This window comes from Zingiber officinale, chromosome 2A, assembly GCF_018446385.1.
Source record: "Zingiber officinale cultivar Zhangliang chromosome 2A, Zo_v1.1, whole genome shotgun sequence".
Classification (NCBI taxonomy): domain Eukaryota; kingdom Viridiplantae; phylum Streptophyta; class Magnoliopsida; order Zingiberales; family Zingiberaceae; genus Zingiber; species Zingiber officinale.
The window spans coordinates 152,215,495-152,236,559 of NC_055988.1; the positions used below are offsets into that span (position 1 = coordinate 152,215,495).

The following is a 21,065-nucleotide window of genomic DNA, read 5'->3' on the forward strand; positions in this document are numbered from 1 at the left end:
TGATGTTGGTTGATCCTTTCCACCAACTATATGAGCCTATCAAAGAATAATAGGAATCATCAAACTTGCATTAATTAAACAAACTCAATCAATTCAACATTCATTATGTAAAAAAAACGGTGAAATCCACACCAAACGATCCCTTGGAGAGAACAAATTAGAAAATCAAAACAAACCATCATATGAGAGGACATTTCCAGGCATCCCAAAAAAACCACCTCAACATTGATGAATTTAGTTGAAGTGGTTGAGTTGGTTTAATTAATACAAGTTTGATGAATCTTATTATTCTTGGATAGGCTCTCATAGTTGATGCGAAGGATCAACCAACATCAACTTGACTCAAACCATCACTTTTTTACTTACACACCCTTGTAGGTTATTGGTATACTATATTGTCCTCTAGTTTTCACAAATGTCAACTTTAGCTCATTAAAAGAGATGGCTAATGGAGGATACATCACATGAACACCTCCTATAATTTATTCAATCATATCTTGCCGAAGCTTGCAATACACATCACCATGGATGATCAAAGGACAGAGGAAAGATTAGGAGGGTTGTTACAACAACAAAAAGGCCAAGAGAGTTTTTCCTTTGGGGAAGAAGAAAACTCAAGGCCTGTTCTTGAATGGAATTGCCCTGATGACAACTTGGTGGTACAAGGCAGCAAGAGCAGCTCCAATGAAAGGGCCAACCCAGAAAATCCACTGACGAGAAGAAAATTAACAATTTAAGATTTGAAAAAAAAAATGGTTGAATCTTGATAAGTAAACAAAATCTTGTATCTGGACTTACATGGTCATCCCATGCGTGCTTCTTGTTGTAGATGATCGCAGCCCCAAGGCTCCTTGCAGGGTTGATGCCGGTGCCGGTGATGGGGATGGTGGCCAGATGAACAAGGAAGACAGCGAAACCAATTGGTAAGGGAGCAAGGATCTGCACAAATCAATAAAACATAGATGTTATTCAAGCTCAATCCTCCTCAGAATCATCTGATCAACTATGCGGGCAGTAAGTTCCGACTAATATCAAGAATCAGAGTAGCACACTTCAAACTGCTTCTCTTCTACTGATTGCATATCAGATCATAAAACACAGAAATTGGGGAGCTTTTCCAAACAAAACTTTAGCAAACTATAGATCATAAGACCACTTATTGATAGATTGAGGCTTGATTTAGCTCGACCATAAGGACAGTAGAACCTTAGCTTATTAGACCATAATGTTAGGATATCAGAATCTTCCATGAAAATTTCGATAAAGATAGACAAATAACAAAGCTTATTATGCCACAAACAAGATCTTTTTCTCATAGTTTAAGCTTTCAGAAATAGGTGACCGTTGAATTGAACTTTTAACAAACCTAGACAGAAAAAAAAAACAAGAAAAAAGAAAGATGGAATGGCAGTTCATAGATCAGTACTCACAGGCACATGAGAGTCCCTGGCATTTCTCTTGGCATCAGTGGCAGAGAAGACAGTGTAGACGAGGATGAAGGTGCCGACAATCTCAGCCCCTAGGCCATCCCCTTTGGTGTAGCCAACAGCCACCACATTTGCGCCCCCTCCATTGCTCTCATACACCCCCTTCTGAAATCCCTTCACAACCCCTGCCCCACAGATGGCCCCCAAGCACTGCATCACCATGTAGAACACTGCCCTAGTGAAGGACAACTTCCTTGCCAAGAACAACCCAAAGGTCACTGCTGGATTTATATGCCCACCTAAAAGCACACATCATGTTGATTCACATCTCAGTTTACCAAAAAAGAGCATTTCGAATTCATTTCTGAAATATTGATCTTTTAACATGAATCATAAATTTTCAAACAGGATGGTATCAAACTTTTCAAAGAAGATTGAACTGAGCTGAAACTAAGTTAATACTAATTCAAACTGAACTGAAACTAATTTTCTTTGTGCCAACATAAACATTGAATCAAACAGATAAGGGCAAAGATCATGTCCCCCAAAGAGATTTTTTTACTAAAAACACTGAACAAAATCTAAATTTTGAGTACAAATTTTCAAACTGGATTGAATGAAAATTTTCAACGGAGATTTGAACTGAACTGATACCCTTATTCGTGCCAGTATAAACATGGAATCAAACAGAAAGACCTTGTTTCGTCAAATTTAACTCCAAAAAAGAAGATTTTTCTAATTACCTGAAATTCCTGCAGTGCAGTAGACTAGGGCAAAGATCATGCCCCCGAAGGCCCAAGCGATGCCCTGGATGCCGACGGTGGAGCACCTGGAGCTGGACTTGACGACGCCCATGACGGTGAGCACGGTGATGTAGAGGAAGAGGAAGGTGGCCATGAACTCCGCGATCCCCGCCCGGTAGAAGGACCAGGAACTGAGCTCGCCAGGCTCGAACAACGGCGCGGGGGGTTGCTCCTTGTAGTCCTTGTCCTGCGCCGCGGTGCCGATCGGCTGCCTCTCCGAGAACCTGTTCGCCCCAACCCTCACATCCTCCTCCTTCCCCTCCATTTCCAACCTCTCTCTCCTATCTTTGAGCAGAGCAAAGTAAAGTTGGCTTGCCGAGTGAGTGAGGAAGAAGGCAAGGTGGTGCTCTTTTATCGTGTGAAAAAAAGGAAAACAAAAATATAATAATAATAATAATAATAATAATAATAACAAATTAATGAAATTGCTTTTTTCCCCAAAATTATACTTAAAACTTTTAAATACGTTTTTGCAATAGTACGATTTTATATTAATAAATACGTTTTTTCAAGAAAATAGAAAAATATTTAGTCAAGTTCATAATGAAATTATAAATTATAAATTAATTTGTATGATTAATAAAAAAATTTAAAAATTACAAATATTATCAAGTCATATATTAGATATCCTCAAGTCTAATATTAATAGAAGTTAAATGTGCATATTCCTAATCTTATCTTAAACGGTGGGAGTTAAAAGAATGAAGAATAAAATATATTTAAGGAAAAAAATAAGAGAACAAAAGAAATACATGATGACTTAAATACTATATTAAAATTAAAAATAATAGTTAAGAGTGTACTAGGTGAATTAACTAGTCATGTGCCACTAAGTTAACAATGTGAAATAAGAAAGTATAGAAGAAAGTGAAAGAAAAAATGAACGACCTATAAAATATTATACATTTATAAAAATGAGAAAAACTTTTAAAAAATATATAGTAGTCAAGAACGATGCCAAGAAAATAGTAAATGAAATAAAAAAATGAATCTATGAACGCTGATATTGAAAATTGAATATAAAAGAAGAAGAAAAAAATATTTTAATAGAATAGTTAAAAAAAAGAGAGAGAGGAATATAAGAAATTTTATCCAAATAAAATATATATAAAAAAATAACTTCGGTGCACGAAGTTCCCGCCATGCGTACCTACTTTTTGTAAAAAGTTATTATTTCTAAAATTCAAACTCATGACCTTTTGATCACACAACAACAATTTTACCATTGTACCAAGGTTCCTCTTCTTATCCAAATAAAATATAATAAATATAAATAAAATAGATTACTATTAATGATGAGAAAATAAAAGGGTGATGAAAAAAGTATTTTTATCAATTTTTTAATAAAAATTTAGATGAACAACTTCGACTTAAGATAGTTTAAGTATGTCAAATGAATATAGAAATTTAAATTTTTATCATAAAATTTAAATTATCAAAATAAAATAAATTTTAAATGGGATATAAAATGAAAATATATTTGGACCTGATGATATTCTAATAGATATATGAAAATATGTAAAAAAAAATAATATATTGAATAACCTATAAAGTTATTCAATTTGATATTGAAAATTAAAAAAAATATATATCTGATTAGTGGAAGGTAAGTATTATAATTATCTTATATGAAATTTTTAAAAAAAATTAAGGAAAGAGATTATTGAAAATCAATTTAAATTTATGCTTAAGGTAAAAGCTATACCCGAATTAAATCTTTTTCCCCTGATGAAAAGATACAAAAATGAATCATGTTAGAAGAAAAAGAGTCTATCAAAACGAGGACAAAAATGATGTATACTCAGTGTAATATATATATATATATATATATATATATATATATATATATATATATATATATTAAGGTATATAATTGAGAGATTAAAAAAATATGATATCATTTTAATTTCTAGGAAAGGATAGAATTCAAACTTAAGGTGTGATCTATTATTGGCTTAGTCAGATTCACCTAAAATGGATTACCTAGGCACCACATGAAGTTGAGATAAAGACAAGAAAAACAAAGGTGTAATTCGGTAAAATGATCATTTTTATTTGAAAAAAAAAGAGAAAATTATTCATGCGGATGATGTGAGAGATAAGACAAGAGTTTTAGATTCCCTCATGGCTCATGGGTAGATTTGGACATCTAACACTACAAACGTTGACTTGTTCAATTACATCCGACACCTAATTCAAACCGCCCCACTTAAAACTTGTCGGTTCTTTTACCAATAGAGAGAATGTAGATTTTTGTTTGTTTGGAAAAAATTCATTTCATATCTTTAAAATTTACATTTTTCAAAATGCTATGCTACGAAAATCTTAAGTTATTAGAATAGCATTTTAGGACGGAAAAATATCATGGGATTGAAACTTTAGAAAAAATATTTTAAGGTGTTTTTAAAATAAATGTAAAACTTTAGTGGAGCATGCGCGAAATGATGACTTGCATTGTTCTATCTTTGTCGTAAAGCAACCTAGTGATATGTTTCATAATTTATTTAAAAGTCCCCTTGTACCCGATCCTAAAAGATCTTCTCCATCAAACACAATAAATCCGTCGTTTTCCAATTTATATAAAAAAAATTCTACAATACGATCCTCTCATAATTAATTGGCGTAAATTAGATATATATAATACCAACTAAATAAATAAAAAATATATATATAAAAAATTAAAAAGATCAACAAACCCATTGTTCTTTCTCGTGCCGTCATCATCGTGCTCAATCACTTATTAACCTGGATTTTATTTATGTATTAAACTTTTAAACAAAAAGTCGGCAATTGAGGTGAACATTTTGCGAAATAAATAATATCGTTTTAGCTTTGTTTTATGCTTGTGGATTTTGTGAAGTAGTATAAAGGAAATAGGAAACTCACCGTCCAAAATAAGAATAGCAATTGACAATGGCATGCCCTTCATAAAATAAAATAAAAATAGTAAATACTAAATGGATCAAATTTAAAATCACCGTCTGGCCAATGGGCAGTTGACGGGTGTAAGGTTTGTAATTGTCATGGGAATAATAATTTGGAAGGAAGCCGTTGGATTTTTGTTTTCAGGGAATTACGAACTTGGAAGGCTGTTGTTTGGTCGTTTCGTTTGAAGAATATATAAATTCGGGGGCCGAGGTTTACTCTCTTATAATTTATTTTTTTAAAAAAAAAATATTAATCATCTTAAATAATTTACCCTTCAAAGAAAATTGATATAATTTACTCTTCTCTAATTATAGATTATTCCCTGAGAATTCGATCCCACTTCTCTTGTGATAATTTATCATCCACATACTACCTTAGTTATGCCCGTTGGCGGCGTATGATCTATTCAATCTAGCCAACCACATTATTGGATAGTTATGATAAGATGAAAGAGTGTGGTGCATAGTTAAAGCACTAAATAATAATAATAATAATAATAATAATAATAATAATAGGTCAAAAATCGAATTCTAAATTAACATGGATTAATCAAATGAAATGAACACCTAAATTATTAACATATATATATATATATGATAAGATGAAAGGGAAATGACAAAAAATACAAGTAAATAAGCAAATGTAAACCACAGTTAACATGGATTTGTAGGCTTCCTTTTATTCAATTCCAAACACCTTTGAACTGACAGAATTTGAGTCTGAATACTGGAAAAACAAAAAAAAACTTAGACACTGAGAAGAAAATTACAAGTGAGAAAGCCTTGTGAATGAAAACAACAGAAATTGACTTTAGAGGGAGCAAATTGCCTAACAAAACGGGCAGCCCAGTACTTACCACTCCCGCTAATCCAGAATAGCGAAAAAGGATAGGACCACATTGGCTCATGTTAAAGCCCAATGAATGAAGAAAAACTTGGGGTTTTTTGGGTTCTCCCCTTTTCTTTAGATTTACAATTGGGAAATCTCCCAATGAAAAACTATCATCTATACATTTGTTGAAAATTCTGCTCCTGTGAAATCTGTTGTATGATAACTATATTGCTAATGCTCCTTCGATAACTTCATTCTCGTCGGAATCAGAACTTGGAGGCTTCGGCTTGGACAAAGCCCGTGAAAATCCATATCCAAGAGAGTTTCCGTTTGCTTCAAGTAACTACAAGCAAAAACAAAAGAAAAGAAAGGGGTGAAGCTCACAACCTTCCTGAAGCATAAGAAATGAGGAAATGAGTCAGTTCTCACGTTTGAACATATTTTCTATTATAGCAACAATGATATCAAAGTATACCTTATCCCTTGATTTACTTGTTAAAACCTACAAATAGAAAAAGCTACAAGCAATTATGAAGATGGCGTTTGTTGGGTCTTATAAAGCGCCAGATGAGAATTTGAGGCCTTGATTGGATGACAAATTCTAATTTAGTGCCAAAAGGGAAATTATGAGATATAACAAGAGTTTATGAGGTTTAAATAAGTGGACTAAGATTAGCCAGCATTCTGAACTCCTACATTCAACTGGTTTGCTACTCAAGCAGAAATTTCTGAACAATATTTTTGCAGATTGTTAAATTTATATGGATATTAAGAGGTTGCAGGTATTTTCTGACCATATTGAGGGGTATGATTTTAATGTGAATCAAGCAATCTCACCAGGAATCTCTAGGAGGAATATAAAAATTTACTTCAGCACATAACTGAGTGATTAAAAAAAAAAAACTGACAGACCAGCTAACACAGTGCAAAAATTTCTTGCATCTTACCTCAGTAAGCTCTGCGAGATGACGAGATCTAAACTCATTGATTGTGGCTGCAATCTCTGATGTTGGCAATTTGGCCTGAGAGGAAACACAAGTTCACTGTTAATACTGCAGCCAGCCAGTTTTTTATTGAACCTAAGTACCAATTGTTTGGAGTTATGAATGTTAAATCATAATGCACCAATTCACCTGTTCAAGAACAGCAGCTGCTAATTGAAGACTAGGTTCCAAAGTCTCTGGTACAACCTTACAATTCATAACACAACACATGGTTAGAAAGGCAGGAGGATCTTCTTCCATGAAAAATATAATATATATCTATCAAAGAAATTGTTCAAGGAAAAACAATAATGGTCAACATGTTTTGTATATTTTACCATGACAAAAGGAAAGGTGTAAATTATATGATCACTTACCGCACTTGCACCAGCCTTCTCTAAGTTAATGCCATGATCAACATCATGGGCTCGAACAAATGTCTTAACATTTGGAAAATATTTGCTCAGAGCCCAAACTGTTCTATAATTTGCACCAGGAGTATCTAAAGCTATTGCAGCAGCACAAGCTCTCTCGGCCCCTACTTTATGAAGAACCTAATGTTTCATACTTCAAAAATGTCAATTTATTACGTACGACATAATCAAAAACACATGAAGGAAAAACTCTAACCTCTTTGCTTCCTGCATCACCAAAATATACAGGAAGGCCAAGTGCCCGACCAACAGCTACCCGATCACTGATAATACAAACTAGAAGGTTAAAACATCAAACATGGCAAAAAATACATGATGAAATGAAGTGCAAGGGAAATTTACCTTCTGACATCAAGAGCAACGAATGGTATTAACCGCTCAGAAAGAAGTTGGGCTATGATCTAAATGGTGAAAAAGGAAAAAAAGTGAGTTTAAACATTCTACATTTAGATCCAAACAAATACTTGATGATTCAAGAATCCATAAGCTTCATGGCAAATAAGTTAAATAGAGTGCAACGAGAATACCTGCCCAATACGTCCAAATCCACAAATGATTATATGGTCTTGCAAATCATCAGTCTATACAAGATAAAGATGACAACCGAGATTAAAGTTGGACTAGTACATAATAAATGCAACTAGAAAAGGAAATAGCAAGATTTTATAAACGATGGCATCTAGTTTACTTCAAGACCTCAAGTACAGGGGAGAGAAAGAGCTAATCAGTTTCTAACAGTAAGGTTCTAAGCTATAATCATTCTTAGTCAAGAATGACTACAGTTTTCCCTCTTAATAGAGTTGATACGGCATATATCAAGGGAAAGAATGACTGTAGTTTTCCCTCTTGAATACATGTCTTTTTCCAACCACATGATTCATTGTTCCAAATCCACGTAAGGCAACAGATTGAAAGAGGTTGAAGATAGATACCATAATGCCACTTCATGACTATTAATAAAATACAAGACATACAATATTTTAACTGTGGCCAGTATTTGGAGGAAAAAATGGAAATGCAATGGCCATGAAAAAGGAATAACCTGCAAATATCACAGATTAAAAACGTTTTACCTCAGATTCAACAGGCAACAAACTTCTGACATCATGCTGCTCAAATCTAGAAGCAAGCAACTGGCCTCCAGCAGCCAGCCACGGTGTAAGAGCCATTGAAATACCAACAACTAGAAACAGTAATGATGAAAGTTGAGAAGATAAGATGCCCTGAAAAAAAAAAGGAAAGATTAAGTTTCATCTAGCAGTCAAAATTGTGATATTGTGCAAGGGGATAACCTTTTTCTTCTGAAAAGGGCATAATTATCTTATTTGATGGAGTCAATGCAAAATGGCATGTATGAAACTACTGCAACATAAACAAAAACTCATTTAATGGAATGTGTCCATGTCAAGGTTACTAATGTTGGTTGGACTAGTTTCAGCCAACCCATCTTTACTAGGTTCAAGGACCAGTACTAGAATGCATTATTTGTTATTAATCCATAATCTACTTTATAGGTGGAACAGTTGACATACAATCTGCTATATAGATACAGATACCACAAGTGGCAAGTTCTCCTATAGGAATTTATGCAGTATTTAAAACCTAAATCCAGATTCCAGAAAGAGTAAAATAAGTCAGTAAATCTATTGAGAAAATAATGGAACAGGGAAGCTGTCAATAGATCACCTGGTTTACAGCTTCGCCAAAGGCAACAAATGCAAATTCTCCACCAGGAGCAAGTAAAAGAGCAACCCTTATTGCTGCTATTGTTGAAATGCCAAATAACCTACCTAATAGAGCAACCACCAGAGTCTTTCCAGCAATTAAAAGACCCAACGCCCCCATAATAACTGGAAAATTTGCAAGAAGAAGCTTCGGATCAATAGACATACCAACCTGAAAAGACGTAGATGGTAAGATAGGGCATGAAGATTGAAAGGATTATATTTTCAAGGATCACGAAGGATCTCTAGCAAACTATATCTATAATACAATCTAGAAACATCTTTGCAAAAATAGTTCAAAATACAATGCACCTATTTAAATTATTAGTTTCATCATCATCAAGAAATTTTTGACCCAACTTTTTGAGTTCAGCTGCATGAATTATATCCCTTGATTAGTCTTGTGAAAATTAAGATTAACATGATGCACGATTTGAGTAGAAATGATATGTACAACTTTTCATTGCATTTCTTGGTCATCCTTAGTGGCATAAAATGTATATAGAAACAATATCTCTACACACCATGACCACCATTCGTCTATTCACCAAATAGCCTAAATGCATACAGAAACGATATCTCCACATGCCATGACTGCCATTCATCCATCACCAATAGCCTTCTATGTGGTTCAGATTTTCAAAAAAGTAGTTGGCTTTGTTCAGTTTCAAGTCAAGAATACAACAAAAGATCAGCTAGACAGAGTTCAGAGACTTGATGTTAGAGAGTTTAAGTGACCCTTTCTAGATGTTAATCCATTTTGCTGAACTTCTTTCCCATTCTGTGCAATAGCATTTCTTCAAAGAAGTCAATAGCTTGAGATTAATTTGCAAAAGTTGTGCTTTCTTACTTGAGCTGTCAAATCTGAGCTGCCAACTTTCAAAGTGATTTACAGGCCTAGGAAAGGAGAAGTCTTACTCTTTCATCACTTATCAACCAAATTTTTAGGGTAGTTTTGAACTAGTTAAGGGGAGTAGTATTTTTTTTCCTCTTTCAGATCACTTATTGAACAAGGAAATTGACAATGTGCATCCTTCATTTAATCAACCTCTACTGGACAATTGTGCATGCTGCAGCATGCCATGCCAACTCTGTTTTTGATGTACCACAATATGCCCATGAATGCCTATCAAAGGCATGCTATAGCCCACTTTCTACATTGACCCTTAATTTCATTCACTTGCAAAATAAATTTTGAAAGATGAGAACTGATATACTTACTGTCATGAAAAAGAGGCCTAACAAAAGGCCACGATAAGGAGCAATATCTGACTCAACCTGTAAGGAAAACTCAGTCTCTGCTAGGAGGAGACCCGCTAGAAAAGCTCCCAACGCCATAGAAAGTCCAGCCTGTACAGGAAATTTCATTTGTCATCATTTCAAAATCCAAAGGTATGTTGGAAATCATGATAAACAGTTGTGCATACCCGTGCTGTAAGAAGACTTGTTCCTAGGATAACAAGTAGTGTATTTGCAGAAAATATCTCAGCATTTTGGTTTTCTGCAATTTGCTTATAAATTGGCCGAAGAAGCTGCCAGTTCATAGAAAAGACAATAAGTACCAACGCTGACACTAAAGAATATTTATTCTAGAAGTACAATCCCTATATCCAATGAAAATTTAAAAAAAAATGGTATGGACTTCCAGAATATGAGCATAGAAAAAATTGGTGATCCTATTCCATGGAATTGAATAAAAAATTGAGAGAGAAGACAAAAATTGATGGTTAAATCACTTAATTTATTGCAAATTTATTGTTTAGGCTCCATATACACTGATACCTTCTACTCCAATTGATTCCAGCTGTGCGACTACAGAATCTATTGATCTCTAAGAAGAATTTTAAACTGTTAACTTATTTTTTTCTCATTCTCATTTAATGGAGCTACATGTAATTACTCCCATATAATAGTACTTTTTATTTAATCCTTTTTAATGACACCATACATCTTAGCATAGTGCTAACAAAAGATACTATTAAATGCAAAAATAAGCAGGCTAGAGAATATGATAACTTTACTTGGCTTAGGAAGATGACACCCAAAAGAAAGGTCGTAATATGTTTGTTGGTCATCTATTATACAATACACTATCAATTTGATTATTATAAGATAAACTATACCAGGCGTCCTCCAGCAATTATGGCAGTAATAGCAACTATTGCTTTTACAGCAGCCAACCCAAGCGCCTCTGCTATTGCTTGTAATCCCATCTATGAAAAGAAACAATAATCACAAAGATTGTACAAAAACTGCAAACAAAACATATCAACAACAAACTGCCTTATGATATTTGAAGGGCGTAGAAGTCCCTCAAGTAATAATAAATACAAGGGGTTTGGAGCTAAGAATCACTTGTGATGCAATAATAACTCAAAACAGAAGTTGGATAAGCATATCATGTAAGGGCACAAACAATAATAAAGGAAATTCATGTCATTTGCTTGCAGATGACTAGCAAGATGGTCCAGAACAGGCAAAGAAAACCAAAGTTACACTGTCATAACAAACTTCACACTAAATGTATGTCCACAAGATTTGGCAAAACAACACAAAGAAGATTGGTAGTAATTTCTCTACAAAGTGATTGTACAAACTCTTGTTAGCCAATACTTGCAGATGATGTCGGTAACGAACAGAAGAAGGGCCTCACGATAATTTTCAACCCTTCAAATGCAAATATAATTAGTTTTAGACTAATGGACACCAGTATAAACAACTTCTTGTCAATGTTTTATTAGGATTGAAGAAAAAAAAAATGTTTGCCTTGGAAAAACTGAAATCAAGAGCAGAAAGAAAATTACGACAAGATGACAAAAGATATTGTAGTTTTATCAGCAGACAATAGGAAAGCTTGAGCTGTTAGGAAAGGGACTTTTCAACTATTTGATATATTTATATTCTTAACAGAAACAACTAAAGATCCAGATCTGCTTGTAAAAATCCCTATTTATACTATAGCTTAAAATGTTGACCATGCAATTAAAAGGTAAATTCTGATCACACTATTACTAAGATTTAAGAATACAAATTCTGCAACATGTAAGATATGTGAAAATATGTTATAGAAGATTACCCCTCCTTTTGACGAGTTTGGCGAAATGAGAGGTATCAAAATCAAAAGAACCACCACTGCTAGGTCCTGCAAATGAATAAATCATAAACTTACAGATCGAAGAATGCAGAAGCACTAATATAGACAATTACAAGCAGAATAAACAATTTTCAGTTGAGAATCTCCTATGTGAAACTGCCCTGCTAAATTTGAATGCAATAGCAGGGCAAGTGTATATACTACAGCATACCCGAAGAGCATGATATCTCACCTAGGTGGTACTATGACCAGGATAGTGTCATGTTCTTCAAGCCAAATATGAAAGTTAGAACTAAAGAGGAGAGGCATACCTGGAAGAGTAGCACAGAGAAAGTAGCACGTCCATGGCGTGATGTGCTCTCCCCTCGTTCTTGCAACACCTAGAAATATGTACATGATAAATCTAGTTGAATTGTACAAAATAAATATGGAAAAATATATAAAAATAAAAGAGAATGAGGTGAGGTAAAATAATGGCATTAAAATCACAAAACGTTTAAACAAAGAAGTAAAATAATGAGGTGAGGTGAGGTGAGGTGAGGCAAAATGGAAAAAAGAATACCTGCAACACAACTGCTGTAGATGAAAGAGCCAGGCCATTGCCAATAACAATTGCTGCAGGACCCAGTAGGCCGGAGAAAAAATAAGCTACCAACCCAACAACTACAGCAGTGACTAGAACCTTCAAAATTCCAAAAGAAATCACATCTGATAACAGAGTTCTTTGCAACATTCCACTACATTTCAACAGTACAATAGACTCACCTGAGAAGAACCTAACCCAAAGACATATTTCTTCATCGAGCTTAGTCTTTCAACAGACAGCTGCAATATAAATAAGAAAAAAATAATGTATGCCCCTTAAACATGGCAGATAATCAACCATTAGCATGTTCATAATTGATGACAAATACAATTGAGACACTACCTCGAGCCCAATATTGAACAGCAAAAAAACAACTCCAAATTCAGCAATGGCCTTTGTCCCATGAACATGATGAATGATAGACAACCCATAAGGGCCAATCAAGATGCCTGCTGCAAGATAACCTAGCACTGGACTCCCTAGTAGATGCAAGTGAAAATAAGTAAATCATGAAGGCACACAAAGAAAGCATTCCACTAATTAGAGGGACCAATTTGATACAAGGCATTAGGCAGAAAAGACTTTTCCTCGAAACAACCACCATTAGTAGGCTTTTATTTTTGAGAGAGAGAAAAAAAAAAAGAGAGCACGAGTAAAAGAGTAAATTAATCAAATACTGCAAACAGGATGGTGTAGAGCTTACCTCCAGGTATTTTCTGGAATGCTGGTACAAAGATAACACTAGCTAGCAATAACCACAGCATGTCAAAGAGGGATGCTTCTTCTTCATTTATCTAAAAAAATAAGTTAAAAATAAATTCTCACTCAAAAGCTTTATTTATCAGTGTTTAATGTTTTTAATGAACAACAACAACAACCAAGCCTTATCCTACTAAGTGGAGTTGGTTGATGTTTTTTAATGAACACCTAAAAATATAAATCAAATTTAATTAGATTATATCTGCAGTCAAAATGGCATACCTCTTGCTGAGGTAAGTGTTCAATAAGTTTCTTTAATTTTTTAGGGATCTTCCTTATTGCCCGAACCATAGGCTTGGAAGATGAGGCAACTTCCTCAATGGTGATTATATCTGGCTGCTGAAACAGTTGTGAGGTCCTTTCTGCTCGATTACTTATAAAGAACGCCCTGATGCAGTAATGAGAAGAAAATCACTTAACTCTTGACAAAATATTTGTTCATATGAAAAGAGTAGGAAGTAGTATTACAAGCCATATCACATTCTCCAGGATAAATAAGTCCTCAAGAAGAAAATCCAATCAGTTAAGAAGAAATAGTTATTAACCCTTCCATAAGCATAATAGCATAATAAATGGTTCAAATTTCACAGTCATTTAATGAAATGATGTGTCTGTAAACCCTTCCATAAGCATCATAGCATAGTAACTAGTTCAAGTTTAATAGTAATTTAATGAAATGATGTGTTTGTAAAGTTGCAGCATCCACACCAAACAATTCTACTTTCACGATCAAGAATGAAAACATAATGTTCTACATAATGCAACATTTTAACAAAGAAATGATAGAAACATAAATATGAAATAGTTGATTTATGATGATCACATGCAAACCTAGCTGTTCAATAGGCAACTTCCAAAATCATGCACTTCCTAGGCCTTAGGTGATGCTACAGAATAAAGATCAATGAGTGAATGTCTAACATAGAAGACTGTCACAACCATGACTGGTGTTAGTATAATATACACCATCCTATTTGTTTGTAATAACAATCATGTTCAAGTTTATAAGATAGATGATTATCTTGCAAGGAAATTAGTAGCTGTTATTGGTAGTACGATCAAATCACTCTTTCCATGAGTAGACTTCTCAAATATGTCCCACGTGATTCAAAAGCAATAGACAAAAAAATGTGTCATGTTGAAGCTCTATGTTCTTTATTTTGTTGATACAAGATTCCCATAGCAACAGGGTACTCTGGGTTGAAGAAATCAGAATTGAAGATACCTACAGATTAAATAGCATGTATTGACTGTCAATGTTAATACATATATTTAATAGGATGCAGTGTAGCAAAAGTTAATGGATTACCATGATAAAACTCACCCCAGCCCAGCAAATAATATCCCAATAACCAACTTGGGTGCTTGCTTCTTTGCAAAGTCAACAAGGCCATGGAAGACAGAGGCAGGTGTGAATTTTTCATCTTCTACATGAAAAGAAAAAAATGATGCAGAAAAAAATCTTGATGACTTCTTCAATAATGTCTTGGGGGAATAAAGAGATGGAGGGCTATCCTTAATCAAGTCCTTCTGTTCCTGCTTCTTTGCCTTTGACTTTTCCACCTCCATATCAGCATCTTTGACAGAATCCAAAATTAACTTTCCATTCTCTTTATCACTCATTTCATCATATGATTTAACCTCTTCAGTACTTTTAACAGTTACATCACCAAGAAAAACATCATCTCTTTCAGAAGTTCCATCATCAATAGTAGCTCCTGCTAACTCCACATAAATTGTCTCTTCCTTAACTAACTGGTCTTCAGAAGGTTGTGGTTGCTGTTCTGAAGCATCAGTAGACGTGCTGGCTTTCTCAGCTCTCTGTAATGCCAACTCTGCATCATTAACATGTTGAGTAGCCTCAACTTCAAATGCAACTGCTTTTTCAGCAAGAAGCATAATGTTCAACACATCCTCCTCAGCCTTTAATGATTCCAACTGAGCATTCTCAGCAATTTCACGTAACCTCTCTACTTCTTTCTGATGTTCCTGTTTCCTTATTTGGATATGTTTCAATGATTTGTCACAGCTTTCCAAGGTTTCCTTACAGCTCCTGATCTCTTCTTGAGCAGATAAAAGTGTTTGTTCATTGTTGTTATCAGCAGAAGGTTCTAGCAATATCTTCTGTTCCATTTTGGAATCAGTAGCTCCTTGTGCCAGCTGCAGCCTGGCCTCAGCCATCGAAAGTGCCATGGTAGCCTTATGAACTGCTTCTTTGGCAATATCTTCCTCAATAATAATCTCCTGAATGGTGGAAACAGCAGAATTGACATCATCCCAAGCATGTTCAGCTTTATCTTTCAAGGCAATTGCTGTTTCTGATATCTTCAATGCCTTCTCCTCAAACATGGCACTGTTAATTCTAGCAGCCTGCAATTCTTTGATAGCTTTCTGGAGCATCTCCCTCGGCTCATCCATCTGACAGGCATCTTTTTCCTCTGCCAACGGGCTAATCGACTTAGAATCATCAGCAGGCTCTACTTCTGATTCCTCCATATCAGATTTATGTTCATCTACAAATTCACCTTGAGTCAAATCAGTATCTTCTCTGCTAGCGTCAATATATGCCATCGAATCACTGGAATGACAACTCAATAGCATGGACCGGTTCAAAAGTTTCCGATGGCTAAGGAGATAAACCTTCCCCCTTTGCTCGGAAAAACTAAACAAGTCCGCCCAACCTCTCCCATGCGCTTCGCCAGGAATGCAACGAAGCCCGCAACGTTTCCTCCCCAAAGAGCCAGTCCCGATATGAACTCTAGACTCGTGAACTGAATAGCGACTCCGCCCTCTGTATCCCAACCTCAAATAACCCGAACCAATGCCGCGATCGAGCGCCATCGACGGCGTCCGAACGCCACAAGCTAAATCCATCATCGGCTATCAGAGCAAGCGAATCTGACACCTCCCTCCCCCGCCTGTGGAACAAAAAGAAACCCGAATCAAGAACACGACACTTGCAAGAAAATCATCCCTTCGCAAAAGAAAACGAACAAAGAAACCAATACCTAGGCTCCTAGCACAGACAGTTTTTCGCGAACACACTAAGGCCGAGGAGAAAGATCTTGGAATCGAGACGTACTCGGAAGAGTGACCGAGATCAGGAGGTACGGCGGATGGGGAGGCCGATGCCGGCGGCGAGAGGTCAGGCGAAGGCGGACACTGAGAGAGAAGAGACGATCATCGACGGCGGAGAGGCCGAGGGCATCGGTGGCAGCAGCTCATTCGCCGTGTTGGACTCGCGGGCGTCACGTGACGAGGCAGCGTCAGGAAGTAGTAGGGCGTCGCAGTCATCACGGCGTCATTTTATTGGTGCTCAGGTTTTTGGAACGCAACGGCACCTCTCTAATCGGAGTTCGGACTCGGATCCAGAACTCCAGCCCCAATTTGAATCCATGAAATTGGTAATGCCGCTAGTACAGAGCTAGCTGTTCGGGTATTTTTGGGTCATCCTCATCCATGTGCGTTCGAACCGTTTAACAGTCAAACACTCACTCAAGGGAGGTGATTAGAAGGTCGAGTAGTTAATCTCACGTGCTCGTATTATTAAGAAGTCACAATGTGAATGTGACCCCATGAAGTAGCACGTGTTGAGACACAAAATTATATGCATCGCAAAATAATTTATTTATAAAATATTTTTAAAATAATAATAGAAGAGATAAATTATTTTCTATTTATTCAATTACGTTATTTAAAAAAATTACATTTGCTCACGGATCAGAAATCTCATCGCACTGATGACAGTAAAAATTTATCTCATATCAAAGGGCGGTAAATTAGAAAAAAAAAAAACTTCAATCATAATTTTATAATTTTAATTTTATACGTGATCTTTAATCATAAAAAATTTTATTTCTATTTTCTATATGTAAAATTTTATTACTTCAACTCTCTGATATAAATATATTATCTAATTATTCCTCAAATATAAATATATTATCTAATTATTCCTCAAATATTTCAGGTACATATGATCAAAAAATACATATAATTCCTCTTAAAGTTAGTACTTTATATTAGAATCGGGTATATTTTCTATCAAAATTGATCCTCATATTTTTTTTAGGTACAAAAAGTCTAAAAACGAATATAATTCCTATTAAATTTAACACTTTACACTATAATCAAGTATATTTTCTATTAAATTAAACATGATTTTTTTCCTATTTAATATAATTCCTCCTAAATTCAACATCATTTTAAAAAAAATCTATTATATTTTTCATCCAATTGAGTACCATTTAAAAAAATCTAGTATATTTTCCATTCAACTAAGGTGGAAAAAGAAGCATACTCAATTTGATTGAAAATATATTAAAATGAGTATAATTTCTCTTAAAGTCAACACTTTATATTAGAATAGAGTATATTTTCTATCAAAATTGTCCTTTATATTTTTTAGATATAAATAGTCTAAAAACGAGTATAATTTCTATTAAAGTTAATACTTTAAACTAGAATCGAACATATTTTCTATTAAATTGAGTACGACTCTTTTCCTGCTTAATATAATTACTCATAAATTCAACATCATTTTAAAAAAATCTAGTATATTTTCTATCCAATTTAGGTGGAAAACGAATCGTGCTGAATTTGATAGAAAATATATTAGATTCTAGTTTAATGTACTGAATTTAAGAGGAAATATACTCTTTTTTGAACTTTTTATACCTAAAAATATCAAGGGCAATTAGGTAAATATATTTGACTAGCAAGTAGAAATAAAGATTTTTGTCAATACGGATTGCATGTAAAGTTTTGTTTGCCAATAGAAACTGCATTCAAATTTTCCCTATCAAAGAGTAATGACGTTAAAATTTTCTCCTTGTGACGTAGTTTTCTCTTTATGATGTCTCCTTATGAGGTAGTCAACTATGTAAGAAATAATACTTGTTAAAGAACTCATCAGGAATTACCCGGTGAGATTCTTGTGATGTCTAAATCATCATGGAGCCTCAAAAGAGTATAATAGAAAGAAATAAAGAAAACGATAAAGAATGGAGTAAAACATATTAAAATGATCTCCTTTTGAGTCCTCTTCTCATCTTATAGAGGGAGAGAAATTAAAGGGAACGTGCCTCCCTAAAGGATTTCAATGTAATTATCATGTCCCTTCGCGTATTATGGTAACTATCGTATCCCTTAGTATGTCGGAAGGTTGAATCGGCAATTAGTTAGGAAGTTGGATTGCTCAGTAGGTCAGCAAGTCGATAAGTCAGGAGGTCAAACTGCTCGACAAATCGGGAGGTCGAATTGCTTGGCAGGTTGACAAGCTGGGAGGATTACTTGGTAAGTCGGCAAGCCAAGAGGTTGAACCAAAGGCAAGTTGAGAGGTTGGACTGCTTGGCAGGTTAGAAAATTAGAGTTGGCCAACTCAGATGGGCTCGGTCACTCAAAATTGGACCACATAGGTGCATCCTACTAACTTGAAATCAACTAAATACCGATCGTATAAATTGTCTAATAGATTTTGATCCGAGGAGTGATCAATAAGCACCACGTGGATAAGAGACAATTGATGAACACTGCTAAGGTGGTTCCAACAAGAAAATTTAGGGTCTCTTGGCTCCTCAGCCTCCTGTCCTCTCATGTTTCTGGCCTCTTAGGCCTCTTGACTCTCGGCTCCTCATCCTCCTGGCCTCTCGGGTCTCTCAGCTCCTGGCCTCTTGACTCTCGGCTCCTAAGCCTCCTAACCTCTCGACTCTTGAACGATACAAGATAAAAGACTATTTCAAGAAAAAAAATAATCATTGCACAAAATTAGATTCTTATAGGAAAAAATAGTGATGTAAATAAATCTTACATTATTTAAAGAATTTAAATAATAACATCATGAGAATCAGAATAAAAGGAACAAATATGTTAATCTTGATTATTTTTTAAAAAAGGCAATAGCATGATTAAATCAGAGATTATTTAAGAAATTAAATAATGATAGCACGAAGATTTGAACGTAGCGAAAATGTTTGTTCTCTCTCTATAAAAAAAATAGTACTTTTCCGGCATCTAAGGTACATATACACACACCTATATACAACAAAACCCTAATGTCATCTTCCACCAGCCTCTTCCTCCTACAATGATTTCCAAACGATTTTGGGTGACTGGGGTGATTGCTGTTAGACCTTTGGTGGCCGACAAAAGAGGAGGGGTGAATTGCCCTGCAAAAACAAACTCAACCATTTCTCGACTTATAATTTAATAAAGAACATTTGTAATAAAAAACTAAGAGACTAATTACAGAGACAGAAACACAAGGAACTTACTTGGTTTACAATCAGAAGATTGCTAATCAAAGGAAAATGAAGCGCACTTTATGACGATCTCCTTCGGGCAGAGTAGCCTCTTACAACGTTAACAACTCACAAATGAAAATAGAACCGAAAGAAATGAATTACAAATTGTTATCTGAACTATTGAAATCAGAACTATATTTATAGCACTATTCCGGGCGCTTAGAAGGGTTTTGAGTGCCTGGAGTGGGATAGAATTCTATCCCCAATGGGTTGATCAAGTTACACGTCAATTCTGATAAGAGTTGAGTTTCGGGCGCTTGGAAGGGTTCCGGGCACCCGGACTTCGGGAGCCCGGACCCACAAAAGTCAACACAGTTGATTTTTTCGGGCCAGCCCCTCTTCTCCGGTTCTGCTCACTTCGGTCCGGGTCTTTCACTCTAGTTTCGCTCGCTTGGGTGATTTCGGCCATCCGGAATATGACTCACCCGAATCCAATTTCCGGCCTTCTCCTCGAGCAGCCTTCCTCCCCGATTTCTCGTCCCTCGAACGTCGTGTACGTTCTTCTCGCCCACCGATGTACTATTCCGTAGCACCTCGCCCCTCGAACACACCGAGCCCGTCGACTCTCTCCCGTGCCGTCCTTCTTGCTAGCTGCGTCTTCCGCTCGACTTCTTGTGCTCCTAAGTTCTTACACACTTAGACACAGGGATTACATCAAACAGAACCTAACTTAACTTGTTTGATCATATCAAAATAACCTTGGGGTTCCAACAATCTCCCCCTTTTTGATATGAGCAACTCAAGTTAAACTAGGGTAAACAAATATAATGTAAAAACAAATAATTTTACAAATAAGTGCAAAAAAGATTTTACAATTTGAAATTTGGATAATACCTCCTCCTAGACTTAATAGTCCCTTCTCCCCCTTTGAAATTTGGATTTTGACACATAGCTTAAGCAGTCGAACCAAATGAGATCATTCCGGTTACACTACAGTCTAGTCAGTCAACCTTTTACCTTCTTTGACTAGATTTGAAAGGGAGATTTGTAATCCAGAAAGTGATTAGGAGGCGTCACGTGGATAAGAGAGGATTGGTGAACATTGCTGAGATAATTCCAACAAGAAAATTTACCGTCTCCTAGCTCCTCAGCCTCTTAGCCTCTCGGACCTCCTGGTTCCTCAACCTCCTGACTTCTCGGGTCTCTCGACTCCTCAGCCTCTTGGTCTCTCTGGCCTCCCAACTCTTGGCTCCTCAG

The 21,065-nt window shown here is 35.5% G+C and overlaps 2 protein-coding genes across 3 annotated transcripts; both read right to left on the reverse strand.

The window, feature by feature from the left end:
• Positions 1-442: 442 nt before the first annotated feature.
• On the reverse strand, positions 443-2,560 carry LOC122042749 (probable aquaporin PIP1-2). The gene is made up of 4 exons (XM_042603047.1): positions 2,171-2,560; positions 1,431-1,726; positions 799-939; positions 443-710 (listed from the first exon to the last, which is right to left on the reverse strand). The coding sequence occupies exons 1-4, from the start codon at positions 2,493-2,495 to the stop codon at positions 615-617; spliced, it is 858 nt and encodes a 285-aa protein (XP_042458981.1). The 5' UTR covers positions 2,496-2,560; the 3' UTR covers positions 443-614.
• A 3,241-nt stretch (positions 2,561-5,801) lies between these two features.
• Positions 5,802-16,843, reverse strand: LOC122042750 (K(+) efflux antiporter 2, chloroplastic-like). Of its 2 annotated transcripts, none has more exons than XM_042603050.1 (21): positions 16,652-16,843; positions 14,894-16,487; positions 13,792-13,957; positions 13,514-13,604; positions 13,153-13,289; positions 12,990-13,049; positions 12,787-12,906; positions 12,536-12,604; positions 12,207-12,272; positions 11,254-11,343; positions 10,558-10,662; positions 10,352-10,480; positions 9,093-9,302; positions 8,480-8,629; positions 7,934-7,987; positions 7,749-7,807; positions 7,603-7,669; positions 7,350-7,526; positions 7,123-7,179; positions 6,937-7,011; positions 5,802-6,332 (listed from the first exon to the last, which is right to left on the reverse strand). In XM_042603050.1, exons 2-21 carry the CDS (start codon positions 16,444-16,446, stop codon positions 6,213-6,215), a joined length of 3,555 nt encoding a protein of 1,184 aa, XP_042458984.1. In that variant the 5' UTR covers positions 16,447-16,487; positions 16,652-16,843; the 3' UTR covers positions 5,802-6,212. The 2 variants fall into 2 exon arrangements, with proteins under 2 accessions (XP_042458984.1, XP_042458982.1); XM_042603048.1 differs by having other exon boundaries at positions 16,578-16,843.
• Positions 16,844-21,065: the final 4,222 nt, after the last annotated feature.